At 41.8% G+C, this 15,807-nt stretch overlaps 1 protein-coding gene across 2 annotated transcripts in view; it reads left to right on the top strand.

Annotated features, from left to right (window-relative positions):
* LOC106607717 (gamma-aminobutyric acid type A receptor subunit rho2) overlaps positions 1–15,807 on the top strand; it is a 43,131-nt gene that overhangs the window by 13,713 nt on the left and 13,611 nt on the right. For both annotated transcript variants that reach the window (XM_014204972.2, XM_014204971.2), the window contains exons 2-3: positions 725–834; positions 6,750–6,817. In XM_014204972.2, the coding sequence (XP_014060447.1) occupies positions 725–834; positions 6,750–6,817 (178 nt within the window). The remainder of the gene's footprint in view (positions 1–724; positions 835–6,749; positions 6,818–15,807) is intronic.

Below are 15,807 nucleotides of genomic sequence, written 5' to 3'. Positions count from 1 at the left end.
CTATTATATAATTAGGTTATCTCGATTTTGATTTTAAAAGATGTAGGCCTATCCATGCTTTGCTTGTTTATAATATTACTAACTTTTTAGGCTATTTATATATTTTTTATTTATTTAACTAGGCAATTCAGTTAAGGACAAATTATTTTTTACGATTGTGCGCCGGCCTATGGGACTCCCAATCACGGCCGGTTGTGATACAGCCAAGGGTCGAACCAGGGTCTGTAGTGATGCCTCTAGGACTGAAATGCAGTGCCTTAGACCGCTGAGCCACTTGGGAGGGCGGCGGTCTAAGACAACTGGCTATGACGTTTTCGCCGATCACATAGAAACATCTTCATTCTATGTTCAGCGGATATTGTGTGTAAAGTGACGCAAGAGGGCGAACAGTGATCTAACGGCGCGCTTGTTCTACAAGTGGTCTGAGGCAGGAGTCAGCTAAGGAGCGATTTCAAGTGCAACGTTAGGCTAATAAAGACTATTTTGGGAAACGCCTCGAAAATGTAAAGATGCTCTTGTGAAGGTTCTAACGATAACCTTAACCTTAAGATGCTTTTGGGAAACCGGGCCCTGTCCCTTTCATAATCTGACAGTTGTGGTTTGAAGGTCATTTTAAAGGTGGTTGGGTGGTTCTCTGTAAGGAGTAAGGACTGGATGGAGACAGATAACTGTTATCCACCAATATTTTCAGAAGTAGCCTATTGATTGCCGTTTTCTTTTGCAGTCCCCTGACTGGAAAAAGGATGGTTGATAACACCAAATCTCGCAAATTGAAGACAGACAACCTGCTGCGAGTGGATGACCATGATTTCACCATGAGACCAGCCTTTGCAGGTAAGGACATGGTTCTAAACATCTTGTTGACTGATTTAACGAAAGTAGAATCCAGAGCCCTCTAAACCCGGCAAAGGGGCCCTGATATTACTGTTCAGATCAGGGGTGCAAAACTGTTCCTTGAGGGCCGCAGTGTATGTCTGTTTCCAGATTTGTACTTCTTGTGCCCTCTCTGGGCAACCAATGAATGTTTCTGAACATTAATTAAGTGCCAGTGTGGAAGGAAAAAAACAGCAAGATTGTGGCCCTTGAGGACTGGAGTTGTGCTACTCTGGTTTAGATCTTGAATGGCAATGAAGCATATCCAGCAGAGAACGTACATCTGTGTGAAAAAGTTGTCTCATCATATTAATACACACAGGAGCTAGTTAGATATGACACTTTGAGAATGAATTCTTCTGTAGCAATCCATTCGGTATCCACACCTGTTTTGACATGTTTACCAAAGTGTAAGGCAGGTATAGGAGGAGCTTTTGAAATGCATAAAATGGGATGCTGCATATTTCCCTGGTGAATAATGTACTGTATGTAGTGTTACTGAACTTGAGTGGCAGCTCAGACGCTAAGAATTTCAAATAGAAGATCCTACATAAAACCCTTCAGTGTATCTGTAAATGGACACGCAGACACAGCCTCGTGTCCCAGAATAGAGAGCTTTGGGAGATTCAAATTGTCTGTCTTATACAAACATTATGAAAAGTTGACTTGTGTAAGCCTGTGAAAACTGTCTGTATTAATTTGGGTGGGAGATGTGTAGCGGTGGCTAGGTTTTCTTCCCTAGCTTCAAACGGAAGCAGGCGTACAGTGAAAGCCTCTTACACAGCCGCTCCCCGCTCACTGGAGGAATGTTATCTGTGTGACATTGTGGCGTGCCAGCATGAGGTCTCTTTCCACACAAGGGTGGAGGAAAACAGCCCAAAACACAATCAGAGAAATCCCACTGGGAAGGAGCAACTGCATTGTCCCATTGCACACAATGAACAGCTTTGTGTGGCATAATTTTCACAGAGAGATAAAAGTTAATTGTTTGTTTAGAATTAGGGCTGTGCAAATGTCGTTTTTTTCAGAGACAACGAGTATGTGAGGTTTTGCATTATGCATACAGTGCTCTGCCGGTGGGAAGGCCTTTATGGGGATAAGGCTGTAAATATCCCCAGTATAAAGGTTAGAGCTGTTCCCATGTGTTTCAGGTTACGACTGTAGGGAACCCCTGCTGCTCAATTACCATGTAAACTTTATAAATAGCAGAGAAAAGAAGATTCACTTTTATTTCCATGCCAGTTGTCTGCAAAAAACTACCAGGAGTATTCCATTCTGCGGATCCTTGGCGGTTTGGTTTCTGATTGGTTTCTGTTTGAAAATCCACCATCTAAACAACGTTAGGATACGGAGACATTGAGATTTGCTGTTGCAGTGAATGTCATATTTGTCATACAGTACAGCAAGTTCAAATTTCCCGGGTTTACCTATAAATGTAAGTATAAAAACAAAGTATTTTAATAATCTTCCAGTGGGTAGGAAAAAACATCTGAGGCGTGTGAAGACCTATCATGGCTTATTTTGACGTTTTAGCGACTTACAGTAAGTAGAGAGTGTATACATTTACATACTGCTCCCCTGTGGGAATCAAACCCACAACCCTGGCGTTGCAAGCACCATGCTCTACCAACTGAGCCACATCGGACCACCATTTAATCAAATTTGCGTTACAGAGATAGCTTGTCCCCCCCATTTTATTCCTATGATTTTGAAGAACATCCGCCAAAGCCATTCCATCTTTGGGATTTCTTTCAGGAGTGAGCAGCGGTGTCTAATGCATGGGCCTAGGCTAGCCTTAATCTGGCCAGTGCTACCAATAGTTGATTTACAATTGCTAAAAGGGGAGCACTCCCGTGTCATTATGGGAAATAGATAAGGGCTTTCCCCCCCCATTCAGCATTCATGTCATGTCTATTTAAGGTCTTAAGACAGATTTGGTGATGTTTCCTGATCTGCTGGTATTTTACGGAAAGGTTACATCATTTTGCTGTGCAGAGATTCGGATAGCCAAGTCAACAAACAGATTACCGACCATTTCGAATCCCACCGCACCTTCTCCGCTATGCAATCTGGTTTCAGAGCTGATCATGGGTGCACCTCAGCCACATTCAAGGTCCTAAACGATATCGTGACCGCCATCAATTAGAAACAATACTGTGCTGCCGTATTCATTGATCTGGCCAAGGCTTTCCACTCTGTCAATCACCACATCCTCATTGGCAGACTCAATAGCCTTGGTTTCTGAAATTATTGCCTCGCCTGGTTCACCAACTACTTCTCTGATAGAGTTCAATGTGTCAAATCGGATGGCCTGTTGTCCGGGCCTCTGGCAGTCTCTATGGGGGTGCCACAGGGTTCAATTCTTGGGCCAACTCTTTTTTCTGTATACATCAATGATGTCGCTCTTGCTGCTGGTGAGTCTCTGATCCACCTCTACGCAGATGACACCATTCTGTATACTTCTGGCCCTTCTTTGGACACTGTGTTAACAACCCTCCAGACGAGCTTCAATGCCATACAACTCTCCTTCCGTGGCCTCCAACTGCTCTTAAATACAAGTAAAACTAAATGCATGCTCTTCAACCGATCGCTGCCTGCACCTGCACGCCCGTCCAGCATCACTAGTCTGGACGGTTCTGACTTAGAATATGTGGACAACTGCAAATACCTAGGTGTCTGGTTAGACTGTAAACTCTCCTTCCAGACTCACATCAAACATCTCCAATCCAAAGTTAAATCTAGAATTGGCTTCCTATTTCGCAACAAAGCATCCTTCACTCATGCTGCCAAACATACCCTCGTAAAACTGACCATCCTACCGATCCTCGACTTCGGCGATGTCATTTACAAAATAGCCTCCAAAACCCTACTCAATAAACTGGATGCAGTCTATCACAGTGCCATCCGTTTTGTCACCAAAGCCCCATATACTACCCACCACTGCGACCTGTACGCTCTCGTTGGCAGGCCCTCGCTTCATACTCGTCGCCAAACCCACTGGCTCCAGGTCATCTACATGACCCTGCTAGGTAAAGTCCCCCCTTATCTCAGCTCACTGGTCACCATAGCAGCACCCACCTGTAGCACAGGCTCCAGCAGGTATACCTCTCTGGTCACCCCCAAAGCCAATTCCTCCTTTGGCCATCTCTCCTTCCAGTTCTCTGCTGCCAATGACTGGAACGAACAACAAAAATCTCTGAAACTGGAAACACTTATCTTCCCTCACTAGCTTTAAGCACCAGCTGTCAGAGCAGCTCACAGATCACTGCACCTGTACATAGCCCATCTATAATTTAGCCCAAACAACTACCTCTTCCCCTACTGTATTTATTTATTTTGCTCCTTTGCACCCCATTATTTCTATTTCTACTTTGCACTTTCTTCCACTACAAATCTACCATTCCAGTGTTTTACTTGCTATATTGTATTTACTTTGCCACCATGGCCTTTTTTGCCTTTACCTCCCTTATCTCACCTCATTTGCTCACATTGTATATAGTCTTATTTTTCTACTGTATTATTGACTGTATGTTTGTTTTACTCCATGTGTAACTCTGTGTTGTTGTATGTGTCGAACTGCTTTGCTTTATCTTGGCCAGGTCGCAGTTGCAAATGAGAACTAGTTCTCAACTTGCCTACCTGGTTAAATAAAGGTGAAATAAATCAAATAAATAAATAGCTAGCGGTTGTCCTGTGTATGAGAAAACAGACTGATGAAATGCTGCTGATCAACCTATTTGCCATGGGGGAGGGGGGGTTGTGTTCATATTTTTTTGTTGTGTTTCTGTTATTTCTGTGTAATCATCTTTGAAGTCTTTATGCTGGCTGAGGAATAGCTTCCTCTGTCATGTTGACTTCTAACAGAGAAATTCTTGATGACTCAATGAATCAGCACAGACCATAGATTTTTTTTTACTTGTGTGCCCCACTGACAACTGTTTACCAGACCACACTAAGGTCCCACTCTATGAAGAGACTGAATAGTTCCGAACATTTCAGAGGACATTCTCGATCACACAGAGCTGTGATCTGATCAGTTAATTATACATTGTATGGCTCTGATTGAACATTTCAGATTTGCATCATCAGAATATGTTTTAAGAGAGCTTTAACAAACAAGTAACTGGTAGGAGAACAGGGAAACTGATATGAATTTAACTTGAGGTCAAACGCACTGTGAAAAGGTCAAACACACAGTGCTCCATCCTCTGGACCGGACCCCATAACGACCCATAATGATAGTTCTCAGCAGTGGTCTTTTTACAGCCTCCCAAAATACAAAATAACCAGTGGCTCCACGCTGGCAGGAGGAGTAGATGGAGAGATCACATGTAATCACTATGAATGAAAGATAAACATTTTCTTAAATAACAGCCCAATCCCCCGCTAGCTCTATCTATTACAGGGGTAGAGGCTGTGGGAGGCATTTCTCCCAGCAGCTGGAAGGTGTGGCGGGCAGCATCGTCCACACAGGTCCTGGGAGGGGAGCTGGTGCCTGGGTCCCAGTTTAGGATCTGATGGATGGCATATGGTGTGAGTGAGGGATGACAGCGCACCCAGCTGGCACAAGGCGAGGAGTTAAAATCCTCTCTTCCAGGCAACAGGCGAGGAGAGGCTAAGTGAAAGGAGGCTTTAGTTACTAGCGATTACATGAGGGTTCAGAGGATGGTACTACAGCAGCTACCGTAGATTATAAACTGGGTGGTTCGAGCCCTGAATGCTGATTGGCTGATAGCCGTGGTATATCAGACCGTATACCACGGGTATGACAAAACATTTATTTTTACTGCTCTAATTACGTTGGTAACCAGTTTATAATAGCCATAAGGCACCTCTGGATTTGTGGTATGTGGCCAATATAGCACGGCTAAGGGCTGTGTCCAGGCACTCCGCGATGTGTCGTGCCTAAGCACAACCCTTAACCGTGGTATATTGGCCATATACCACACCCCCTTGGGCCTTGTTTAATTAGACATTGGCAGGCGATTAGGACATTACCCACAATGCATAACATACAAATATGTATTATGCATTACTTGCGCTTCTGATGTGAGCCTTTAACATGGGATGGATGAAACTGTGTGCCATATAATTGCATATAGAACTGATTCATAGGATGTATGTGCTGTGAAAATAAACATGACCTTATATGGAGTTATTTGGATTCAATATCCTCGCAAATCCTAAAATCTAACCCAAATCTATCACTCATGACTCATCCACTTCAATCAAATGAATACTTCAACATATGAGTGTGTGGTATTGCCCTCAATACTGAAACGAAAGGGTTTTAAAAAAATGAGCTGAAGATATCTGTAGCTGTAATACCGTGTAATACCAAATCTTTCTGGGATTGTGGTAGTGATCAAAGGAAAAGTAAACTACTAGAGATAACAAGGAAGACGTATGGAGAAAATATCAGAGCCTCTATACTGGGACATGGAAATCCAAGTTAAGACGTCATCTCAGACAGAGATTCTTTTCTTTAATCGACACTAGTGCAGTAGAACAGTGTGGCACAGTTTTCACATTTTGTGGTGTTAGTCTGAAATGTTGATACTTTCCATGTATTTTCCTACTGATCTACACAACCTACATTTCAGACTCAACACAACAACATTTGAAAACTGTGCAGGGGTTCACACGCTTTTTTACTGCACTGTATATCTACCAAGAGAAAGCAGAACTGTTATGTTTCACACTAGCTTACCCTAAATCATGTTATGTGATTATGGCCACTCTCAAGGGGAAACTGTCTTTCCACCTGAAACTGAATCCTTGACTCTCACTGTTGGCCTGAATATGATGCCACTGATAGTCAGAAATATAACAATAAGAACGAAAATAATCTCATTATTGTGACTGTTGTTTTGCAGGCCCTGCTGTCCCTGTGGGGGTGGACGTTCAGGTGGAGAGTTTGGACAGTATATCAGAGGTGGACATGGTAAGTGAATTGATAATCATACAAACATGAAAGCTTATAACATTTCCATGACGTCAACTTTAACAGTTATTATTACAGGTCAGTGGAACATTTGAAGTGGTCATTGTGACACAGTGTTTAAATTCAACAACTACTGAACGCAATGGGTAGGGAATGCTGGCCGTTCCTGTAACAAATAAAGAGACACCCATCCGTGTAAAATACAAGTATTTTAGAGTCAGTAACATCAATGATTGTGTGCAGCCCACTACTTCCATTGAACCAAAGAAAATGAACCTATCCTTCACAATCTGCTAATAAGTAAATAAGACTATGAAACTGTTTTTGGGAGGGGGTGGGGGGCACTGTTTTGAAGCTGATAAAGTCTCAAATTAATGATATTGGTCATGCTTATTAATCTCTTATTCTCAGATAATCCAAATAATAGAAGCACAGTGTTAAAAATGATGTTTTGTCTTCAAAATGACCTTGCAAATGACCATGCACATGTTCCACCACAGTAATATAATTACATGGGCCCGCTGTCCTAAGCTATAAATTGGAGCCGAACTGCCATCCTGATGTTCTGTAAGCCTCTATGTGAGCATTTCAATGTTTGTATATAACTGTATAAAAATAGACAGGGCAAATGATTGCTTTCAGACGATGACTGTCCTTAATGCCAGACTGATGGAGGACAAAGGTTCAGTCATCCGTATCAACCATTTTAATATCATTATGCAATGTTACTGTGGACTACTATTTGTTGAATGTGTCCAAATGTGATGTTATACACACATTGTATGTAATGACAAAGGTACTGATTACTTCATTGGTGCCATTATTTCAAGTTGTATTATTGCTGATCTAATATATAGTGTAATGCTGTGAAGTGAATGGAAAAGAGGAGGATCTGCTGTGGTAGATACAGTGGCGTAGTCGGCATGAAATAGACCCTTTTGCCTAGTAACATATACAGATCAAGGAGCAGAGAGGAAGGAAAAGGATATGTGTGACCAATGCAACCTCTAACCCAGAGCTGTCATTACTGTATGTGTCTCATCATCACTAATGTCAACTCTGACTGCCCTCTCTGGACATAATATGACATAATATGTTCCCTGCTCATACTAGGGACATACACTGAGTGTACAAAACATTAGGAACACCTGCTCTTTCTTTGACAGACTGACCAGGTGAATCCAAGTGAAAGCTATGATCCCTTATTGATGTCACTTGTTAAATCCACTTCAATCAGTGTAGATGAAGGGGAGGAGACAGGTTAAAGATGGATTTTTATGCCTTGAGACAATTGAGACATGGATTGTGTATGTGTGCCATTCAGAGGGTGAATGGGCAAGACAAAATATATAAGTGGCTTTGACCAGGGTATGGTAGAAGGTGCCAGGCACACTGGTTTGAGTGTGTCAAGAACTGCAAAGCTGCTGGGTTTACCCTTGTGTATCAAGAATGGTCCACCACCCAAAGGACATCCAGCCAACTTGACACAACTGTGGAAGCACTGAAGTCAACATGGGCCAGCATCCTGTAGAGTCCATGTCCCGACGAATTGAGGCTGTTCTCAGGGCAAATGTTGAGCGCAAACTTGAACGTTGTGAAAATGCAGTGCAACTTCCAGCGCTCGTTTACTGTGAACACTGAGGCTGTACCCACTTTAAGTTAGTTTTAACAGTGGCCATGTAGGCTACTGTGGCTATTTGATCATAATGTAGGCCTACCGGAGTGGCCTACCATCAAAAACAATGGAGAAAATGCATCCCATAACATTTTAACATGGAAATAGCTGTTCTATCATTAAGCCTAAAGTAGCAGCCAATTTGTGTTGTTCAATGTAGACCTACATTCCATGACACTTGAAAAAAACTTACAGGGCTTGACATCAACCTGTTTATCCACTTGGTGACTGGAAATGCTGTTGTGTTGTTTGATTCAAGAAACCACTTTACAAAATAAAATGCATTATTATTGTCATACCATTAATACAGAGAATCAGAAATATTGTGCTACCCTCTGCCTATTGGCTATTTAGCTTATTCAAGCCTGTCTCAAAATACACACTGCCCCTTTAAGACAAGAAAAAGCTCTTTACCCGACTCACTTTTCAAAGATATCTAGAAATGTACATGTTTTGTGCTCTTGGCTACATGCAGCTCTCGCTTTGATCTCAAAACAAGCACATCTACTCACGATTGCTAATGCTGTAAGCACAATCCAGTTCAAAGTAAATGGCACAGATCCATATACAGTGCATTTGGAAAGTATTCAGACCCCTTGACTTTTTCCACATTTTGTTATTTTAAAGCCTTATTCAAAAATGTATTCAATTGTTTCTACACACAATCTACACACAATACCCCATAACGACAAAGCAAAAACAGGTTTGTCGTATTTACATAAGTATTCAGAGCCTTTACTTTATTGAAGCACCTTTTTGCAGCGATTACAGCCTTGAGTCTTCTTGGGTAAGACGCTACACCTGTATTTGGGGAGTTTCTCCAAATCTTCTCTTCAGATCCTCTCAAGCTCTGTCAGGTTGGATGGGGAGTGACGCTGCAAAGCTATTTTCAGGTCTCTCCAGAGATGTTGGATCGGGTTCAAGTCCGGGCTCTGCCTGGGCCACTCAAGGACATTCAGAGACTTGTCCCGAAGTCACAGCTGCGTTGTCTTGGCTGTGTGCTTAGGGTCGTTGTCCTGTTGGAAGGTGAACCTTCACCCCAGTCTGAGGTCCTGAGCGCTCAGGACCTTTCATTAAGGATCTCTCTGTACTTTGCTTCGTTCATCTAGTCTCCCAGTCCCTGCTGCTGAAAAACATCCCTGCAGCATGATGCTGCCACCACCAGCCTTCACCAAAGGGATAGTGCCAGGTTTCCTCCACATGTGACGCTTGACATTCAGGCCAAAGAGTTCAATCTTGGTGTCATCAGACTCATGGTCTGAGAGTCCTTTAGGTGCCTTTTGGCAAACTCCAAGCAGGCTGTCGTGCCTTTTACTGAGGAGTGGCTTCTGTCTGGCCACTCTACCATAAAGGCCTGATTGGTGGTGCTGCACAGATGGTTGTCCTTCTTGAAGGTTCTCCCAACTCCACAGAGGAACTCTGGAATTGGAATCAACGGAATTTACCACAGGTGGACTCCAATCATGTTGTAGAAACATCTCAAGGATGATCAGTGGAAACATGGTGCACCTGAGCTCAATTTCGGTCATATCAAAGGGTCTGAACATTTTAGAATAAGGCTTTAACATAACAAAATGTGGAAAAAGTCAAGGGGTCTGAATACTTTCCAAATGCACTGTATCGTGTCTGTGACTATCATTAAATGTGAAGACTGTTATTTTATCAAATCAATTCTCTGTGTAATTATTATTACATGATTAAACTAATAATGTAAACTTTAATTAATTAGGAAGTCTTGGCACCATGGGAAAATGTTTATAGAGTCTGTATTTCCCGAATCGACACTTCAGATATTTTCATATCTTATCAATTAGTCTTCTATTCATGAATTATTAATTGTTACCTCAGTCTCATTCCAAACATTGTAAAATTCTTGGTTATCTGCACGAACCCTGGTTTCCATAATGAATCAGCAATAAACAAATTTGCTTAATTATTTATTTACTAACTAACTAAATAATCACAGAGCATTACATAACAAACAAACAGTAGATAATGGTTACTAACAATGATAGAAAAGTCCCTAGTGGGCTAAGCTGATATGACAGCATGGTAGTCGACGGAAAGGGGTGGGGACTGAGAAAGAGCGGGAAAGACTAAATGGATTCACTACACACAGTCTATAATTATATTCATTGAAATGCTAATCCTTTGCACATGAACGGCCACTCAATCGAGAATAATTGCAATGTATATATATTTACGCCCGTATGTCGTTGTTGTCTTCTCTGTTGGAATCCTCGATCGTCCTGTAGAGTTCATCAGAGTCTCTGGTTAACTTTCCTAGAAGTCACAATGTCTTTCGTGGTTGTAGGTGGTTAGACTGGATATTTCAGAGTAACATTCAGAAATGTTCTCATAGAATAGTTGATAGTTGATTCGGCGGTTGTCGGTATTCTCGTTCTAGGTTTACGTAATTTCTAGCTGCAGACTAGTAATTCGTGTCATCTAGAATTTCTCCCTTATTCTGTAGTGATCGATAGAGTTTAACCATTTCCAGCCGTGTAGCCAACTACCCGCGGTCTGGTTTAATGGCCTATAGAGTTGTAGCCATTCCAATGTGGGTACGACGTTCTCTGACTTATCCTTTGGTAGAGCTGAAGTTTAAACCACTTCACACACCAGCATCACCCGGCATGTTTTGGTCACAGAAATTCAACCATTTGCAACCTTAGCTTACACCGTGGTTTGTGTGGTCTGGTGTGAATTGCGCCATGAGTGGGTTTTATACATTTCAGAGAAAATGGCGGTTCATGACGCTGACGTCATGTCTATGCTCACATTGGCATGGCCATTGATTTGGTTAACTTTATATGAAAAACCCATGCTCTCATTTAGAAGGTTAACATCACATTACATCTTTTCACAAATAGTTTCATATTTAATCACATATGTTTCACAATATTTAGATGTAAACCTGATAGCTGGAAAATTTACACTTTAAGAAATACAGTTATGTGTGTTTCCTGTCCTTCATGAGATCACCAAATGAAACACACTGGTCATAACTGTCCCTTAAGTGTCCACAGACCATTCCCACATTCTCAAAAGTAGAAATATTATTTAATTCTCCCATTTTGTGGATTAGGAGTTTGGCCAAGAGAGGTTCTTTGTTCTGGTAGACTCTCTCAATACTGCATGGCAGTTTCTACCAGGTATTTATGACCTGTCGTAAAGTCATAAAACTGTGGAGAGAGAGGGGGGGGCGACTATGATCCTCCCCCCAGGGCACGTCATGACAGTCCCCCTCTGGTGGGTTGAATCTTGTGATTATCCTGCAAGTTGCAAAACAACATAAAAATAATGACCAGGTGATGTCCTGGTTGTGGATCATCATTGCGGTCCCCCCTCTGGTGGTTGACCTTGGTAGGCTCTCTGAAAGTGGAGCAGTTCACCACAAGGATGGGCAGTGGATGTCTGGTTGGTCACTGAAAATCATTGAACATAAGAATTTGTTCTTAACTGACTTGCCTAGTTAAATTAAGGTTACACACACACCACACTGACCAAAAAGTTATTTTGTTGGCATTTACGTATGTCCCCATTACCAGTAAAATATCATCAAAACCTATTTCTTTCACAAACCTATTTCATTGTTGATTTGTTCAGTCATTTCATTCTCAATCAGGATTTCTATGGAACGCCATTTGGGTCTTTGCGTGTCAAAAAAGATACACGTCAAATAACACTATTCGATGTGTCAAATAACACGACATAATCTGTTTTCAGTAGCTATAGTTAGCTAGCTAACTATATAGCTAGGTGTCATCTAAAATAACCCTAATTTATAAGACAGTTCTTATTTGATTAATGGTGGGCGGACCCATCTATGGGAAGCTAGCCACAATAAGGATTAGCCACAATAGTGGACTTTGCGCTTAGCCTTCAAAATAAAAGTATGGCATAATTCTACTGTTTGTATTCATTTGCATCATTGTCAATGACATGCTTTTATTTTGAAGGCAAACTGCAAATTCCACTATTGTGCCTAATCCTATTTGTAGCTAGCTTCACAACACATAACCCGTTTCGGTCGAGCCTCACTAGCCAGATGAAGCTAGCTGGCTGCTTATAATGTTAGCTTTGGGCAACAGGGTTAAGTAGCTGGCTTGCTATTTATTTTCATGAACTGAAGTTCAATTTCAATAGGCGAACAACAAGTGGCAAACTAGCTAATACATATTCACATGAATTCCTAAATCATTGCTAAGAATAATGAAAATGACTGCAGTTTCTACTGGTCATTGTTTTCATGCTGGTTATATTGGTGCTAGCTAGGTACCAAGCTAAAGCTAGCTACCCCAGAAGTTGACATCGAACAAATTATGCTTTATTACCAACGCTGTATTGTAAACACATCGTTCGTGGCCGGTGTTTGCTTGTTTGCAGACTTTTTGTACAGCTTTGACAGTGCTACTGTATATTTTTTGACACACAAAGACCCAAATTACGTTCCATAGTATGTATGCCATGAAGCTAATTGCAGTGACGCTATTACTGTGTAACTCCAGTAGGGCAACATCTAAAAAATAGCGCACTTGGTAGTGTGTACCGGTGCTCGACCAGTCGGCGAAAGCCAACCTCACCCACGACAGAGAATAGTTGATTGTCAAGGGCATTGAATTCAATTATCTTGGCTTTAATGGATTTCGCCTTTGAGTTGTCTCGCTGAAATTTTCTTCATCTTTCAAATGACTGCCCGACTTGTTGACTGCTCGATCTACACAGCAGACACTGTGTGGGTTAGGTTAGGAATGCTGTGTTGCACGTGTTGCGCAACATTTTATGTGGTGTTATTACGTCATGTACCTACGTTATATAGGTATGCACGATAGCTTTGACAACGGTTTTTAACATCGGTGTTAAACTAGACAACTAAACTAGATTCCAATATGTTCACCGATATATTGTGCGTCCCTAAATTACATTTCTTCCGAAATGAGCGGCTTTGTAGCACTAAGTGATGGTTGTATGGTGTTGGAATCGGCTAAACTTTGAACATTGAGATATTAAATAAATGATAGAGACAAAGCCTTGAATAGAAAGAGTTTGTAAAAAGCCAGAAGGCTTTGGAATGTGTTTGATGGAGGAGAGGTGCGCGATGTGTTGATATACGAAAGATAGATGGATATCTGTGGAGTACGTGAAGGAGGGGTTGAGGTCAGGAGGTGAGGGGTGAGGTCAGTTCCCCTTAAGGGAGTAATCAGGGTTGGTATCTGGTTACCTTCTTTCCTGTGGAGAGCCATAAAATGTAAGGATTGGAGGGAAAGAGGAGTGTCTTAAGTGGGATGCATATAAACTGTGATGTCTCAAATCTTTTGCTGTCTGTTTACAGCTGTACAGGACCTTTGGGGAATGATAAAACTTGGTTAAAGCTTCGAGTTATTGACTCTGAAAAATAAGAACCTAACAATGGGGACTTTGTTTATCACTTCCTAAGTGTCAAAGGAACTGAAATGAAAAGGAATGAAAGCATAAACAAAAGATATACAAAATAAAGATATCACACCAAAATCATCTAATTGGACTGTATTCTATATACATCCAAGGTCCTGGCAAAATGACCCTATCATTGCATTGTCTAATGTCATATCTAGGGTGTTCCTAATGTGCGGTGTGTTGCTTAGGGCACTATCCTAAGTTGATAACTACATGATACTGTAAGTCTACAGCTGCAAGGCACCAGCTTCGGGCAGTCTACAGGGATGACCTATGGACCTCTGTGGAGAAACTGGTGAGTTCTGTAGGTGTAAAGTCAATGGCCTCAGAGTAAATTTTCAACTTTACTAATAAGGCTGTATTTTTTTCAGACCCTTAAGTGGTCCGAGCATAAATCCTCATTGAATGCTCTGTTGTACGTCTGCGTTTATGCTTACATAAGCGCACATGCCAAGGGAAAGAACCAAGTATCCTGCTGGGTTGCAACCTGTTCAGAATGAGTCTGACGTCATCAGATAATCTCCAGGTCAATGCCAGGAGGTCAGTTGGAATTGATGTCGACCTCAAGACATATGTTAAGGGGACCTGTAGTAGTTTTCCTACAAGTCACTGTGTCTTACTGTAACGGTTGTCGTCGGAAGTTGAAGGAGTGGACCAAAGCGCAGCGTGGTAAGTGTTCATGATTTTTATTATTCAATGAAACACTCGACCAAAAATAACAAAACAAAAAGCGCACAGTTCTGTCAGGTACAGAAATACAAAACAGAAAACATCTACCCACAAAATACAGGTGGGAAAAGGCTGCCTAAGTATGATTCCCAATCAGAGACAACGATAGACAGCTGCCTCTGATTGGGAACCCTACTCGGCCAAAACAACGAAATAGATAACATAGAATGCCCACCCCACATCACACCAAATAGAGAAATAAAACGGCTCTCTAAGGTCAGGGCGTGACACTTACATCATTGTAGTGGTGATAGGTATGAAGGAGTCTATTTCATAGCTATGTTATCCACGGAGGAGCGTGACCTCACAACAGAAGTACTCTCTAAGCACTGAACCAGTTGTACGCGGTGTGATCATGGTTCATGACTTCTAATAACTTTCCTCCTGAATGGAGGGTTCTATTTATTAGTGGCATGTGTGGTGACCATCAGAAGAGTGTTCTGGAGATTCCCTTAAACATGTTGCAATCTGAGTGACTACTAACTCCTCTGTCACTATTTATCAATAGCAATTTGACTTATGAGGTCTCTAATCCTCTTACTGATTGTTGCTGGACTGACTGTGGTAGCATTGGTATTGGTACTCAAGGGATCAGTTATCCAGACGATTTATTCTGAAATATTATCCTACCGGAACACATGATTAAAGTACTTTACTAGTTGTATTGTAGTTGAAACTATATATGGCAAGGCATTGCTATTTTTTCAATTTGTTTTGGAGGTGAAAGTCCACTGGACTTCTTTTACAACCAGTGTGGAACACCTCAGTAATATCTTAGATGTGTTCTAAGATGATCCCCATCTAGGGGCCTGTCTGCTCCTCACTGTTCTCATCGGGGAGTTTACAACTAGATTTGTTTTCTGCTCTGACGGCCTCATACGGTGTTGCACGTAGTCTTGACCCCCGTACAGAGTACACTCTGCTCATTGATGTGTTTCTTGCTGAGACGGCCGCAGGGCTTGCGCAAGTGTCCTAAGAGCAAGAGAAGTTCATCTCAACTCTAGTATTGCACGACTTCAAGGAGGGGGGAAGTTGCTCATTCTCAGAGACTCGAAATCATTAAAATAATGGTCAGTCAGGTTTGCTGATGGAATGTGTCGAGATATTGTAATATCTCCTTGGATCGGATTCTGCACCAAGAGGTTTC

Source organism: Salmo salar, chromosome ssa06, assembly GCF_905237065.1.
Source record: "Salmo salar chromosome ssa06, Ssal_v3.1, whole genome shotgun sequence".
NCBI lineage: Eukaryota > Metazoa > Chordata > Actinopteri > Salmoniformes > Salmonidae > Salmo > Salmo salar.
This window is presented reverse-complemented; position numbering and strand designations above follow the sequence as displayed.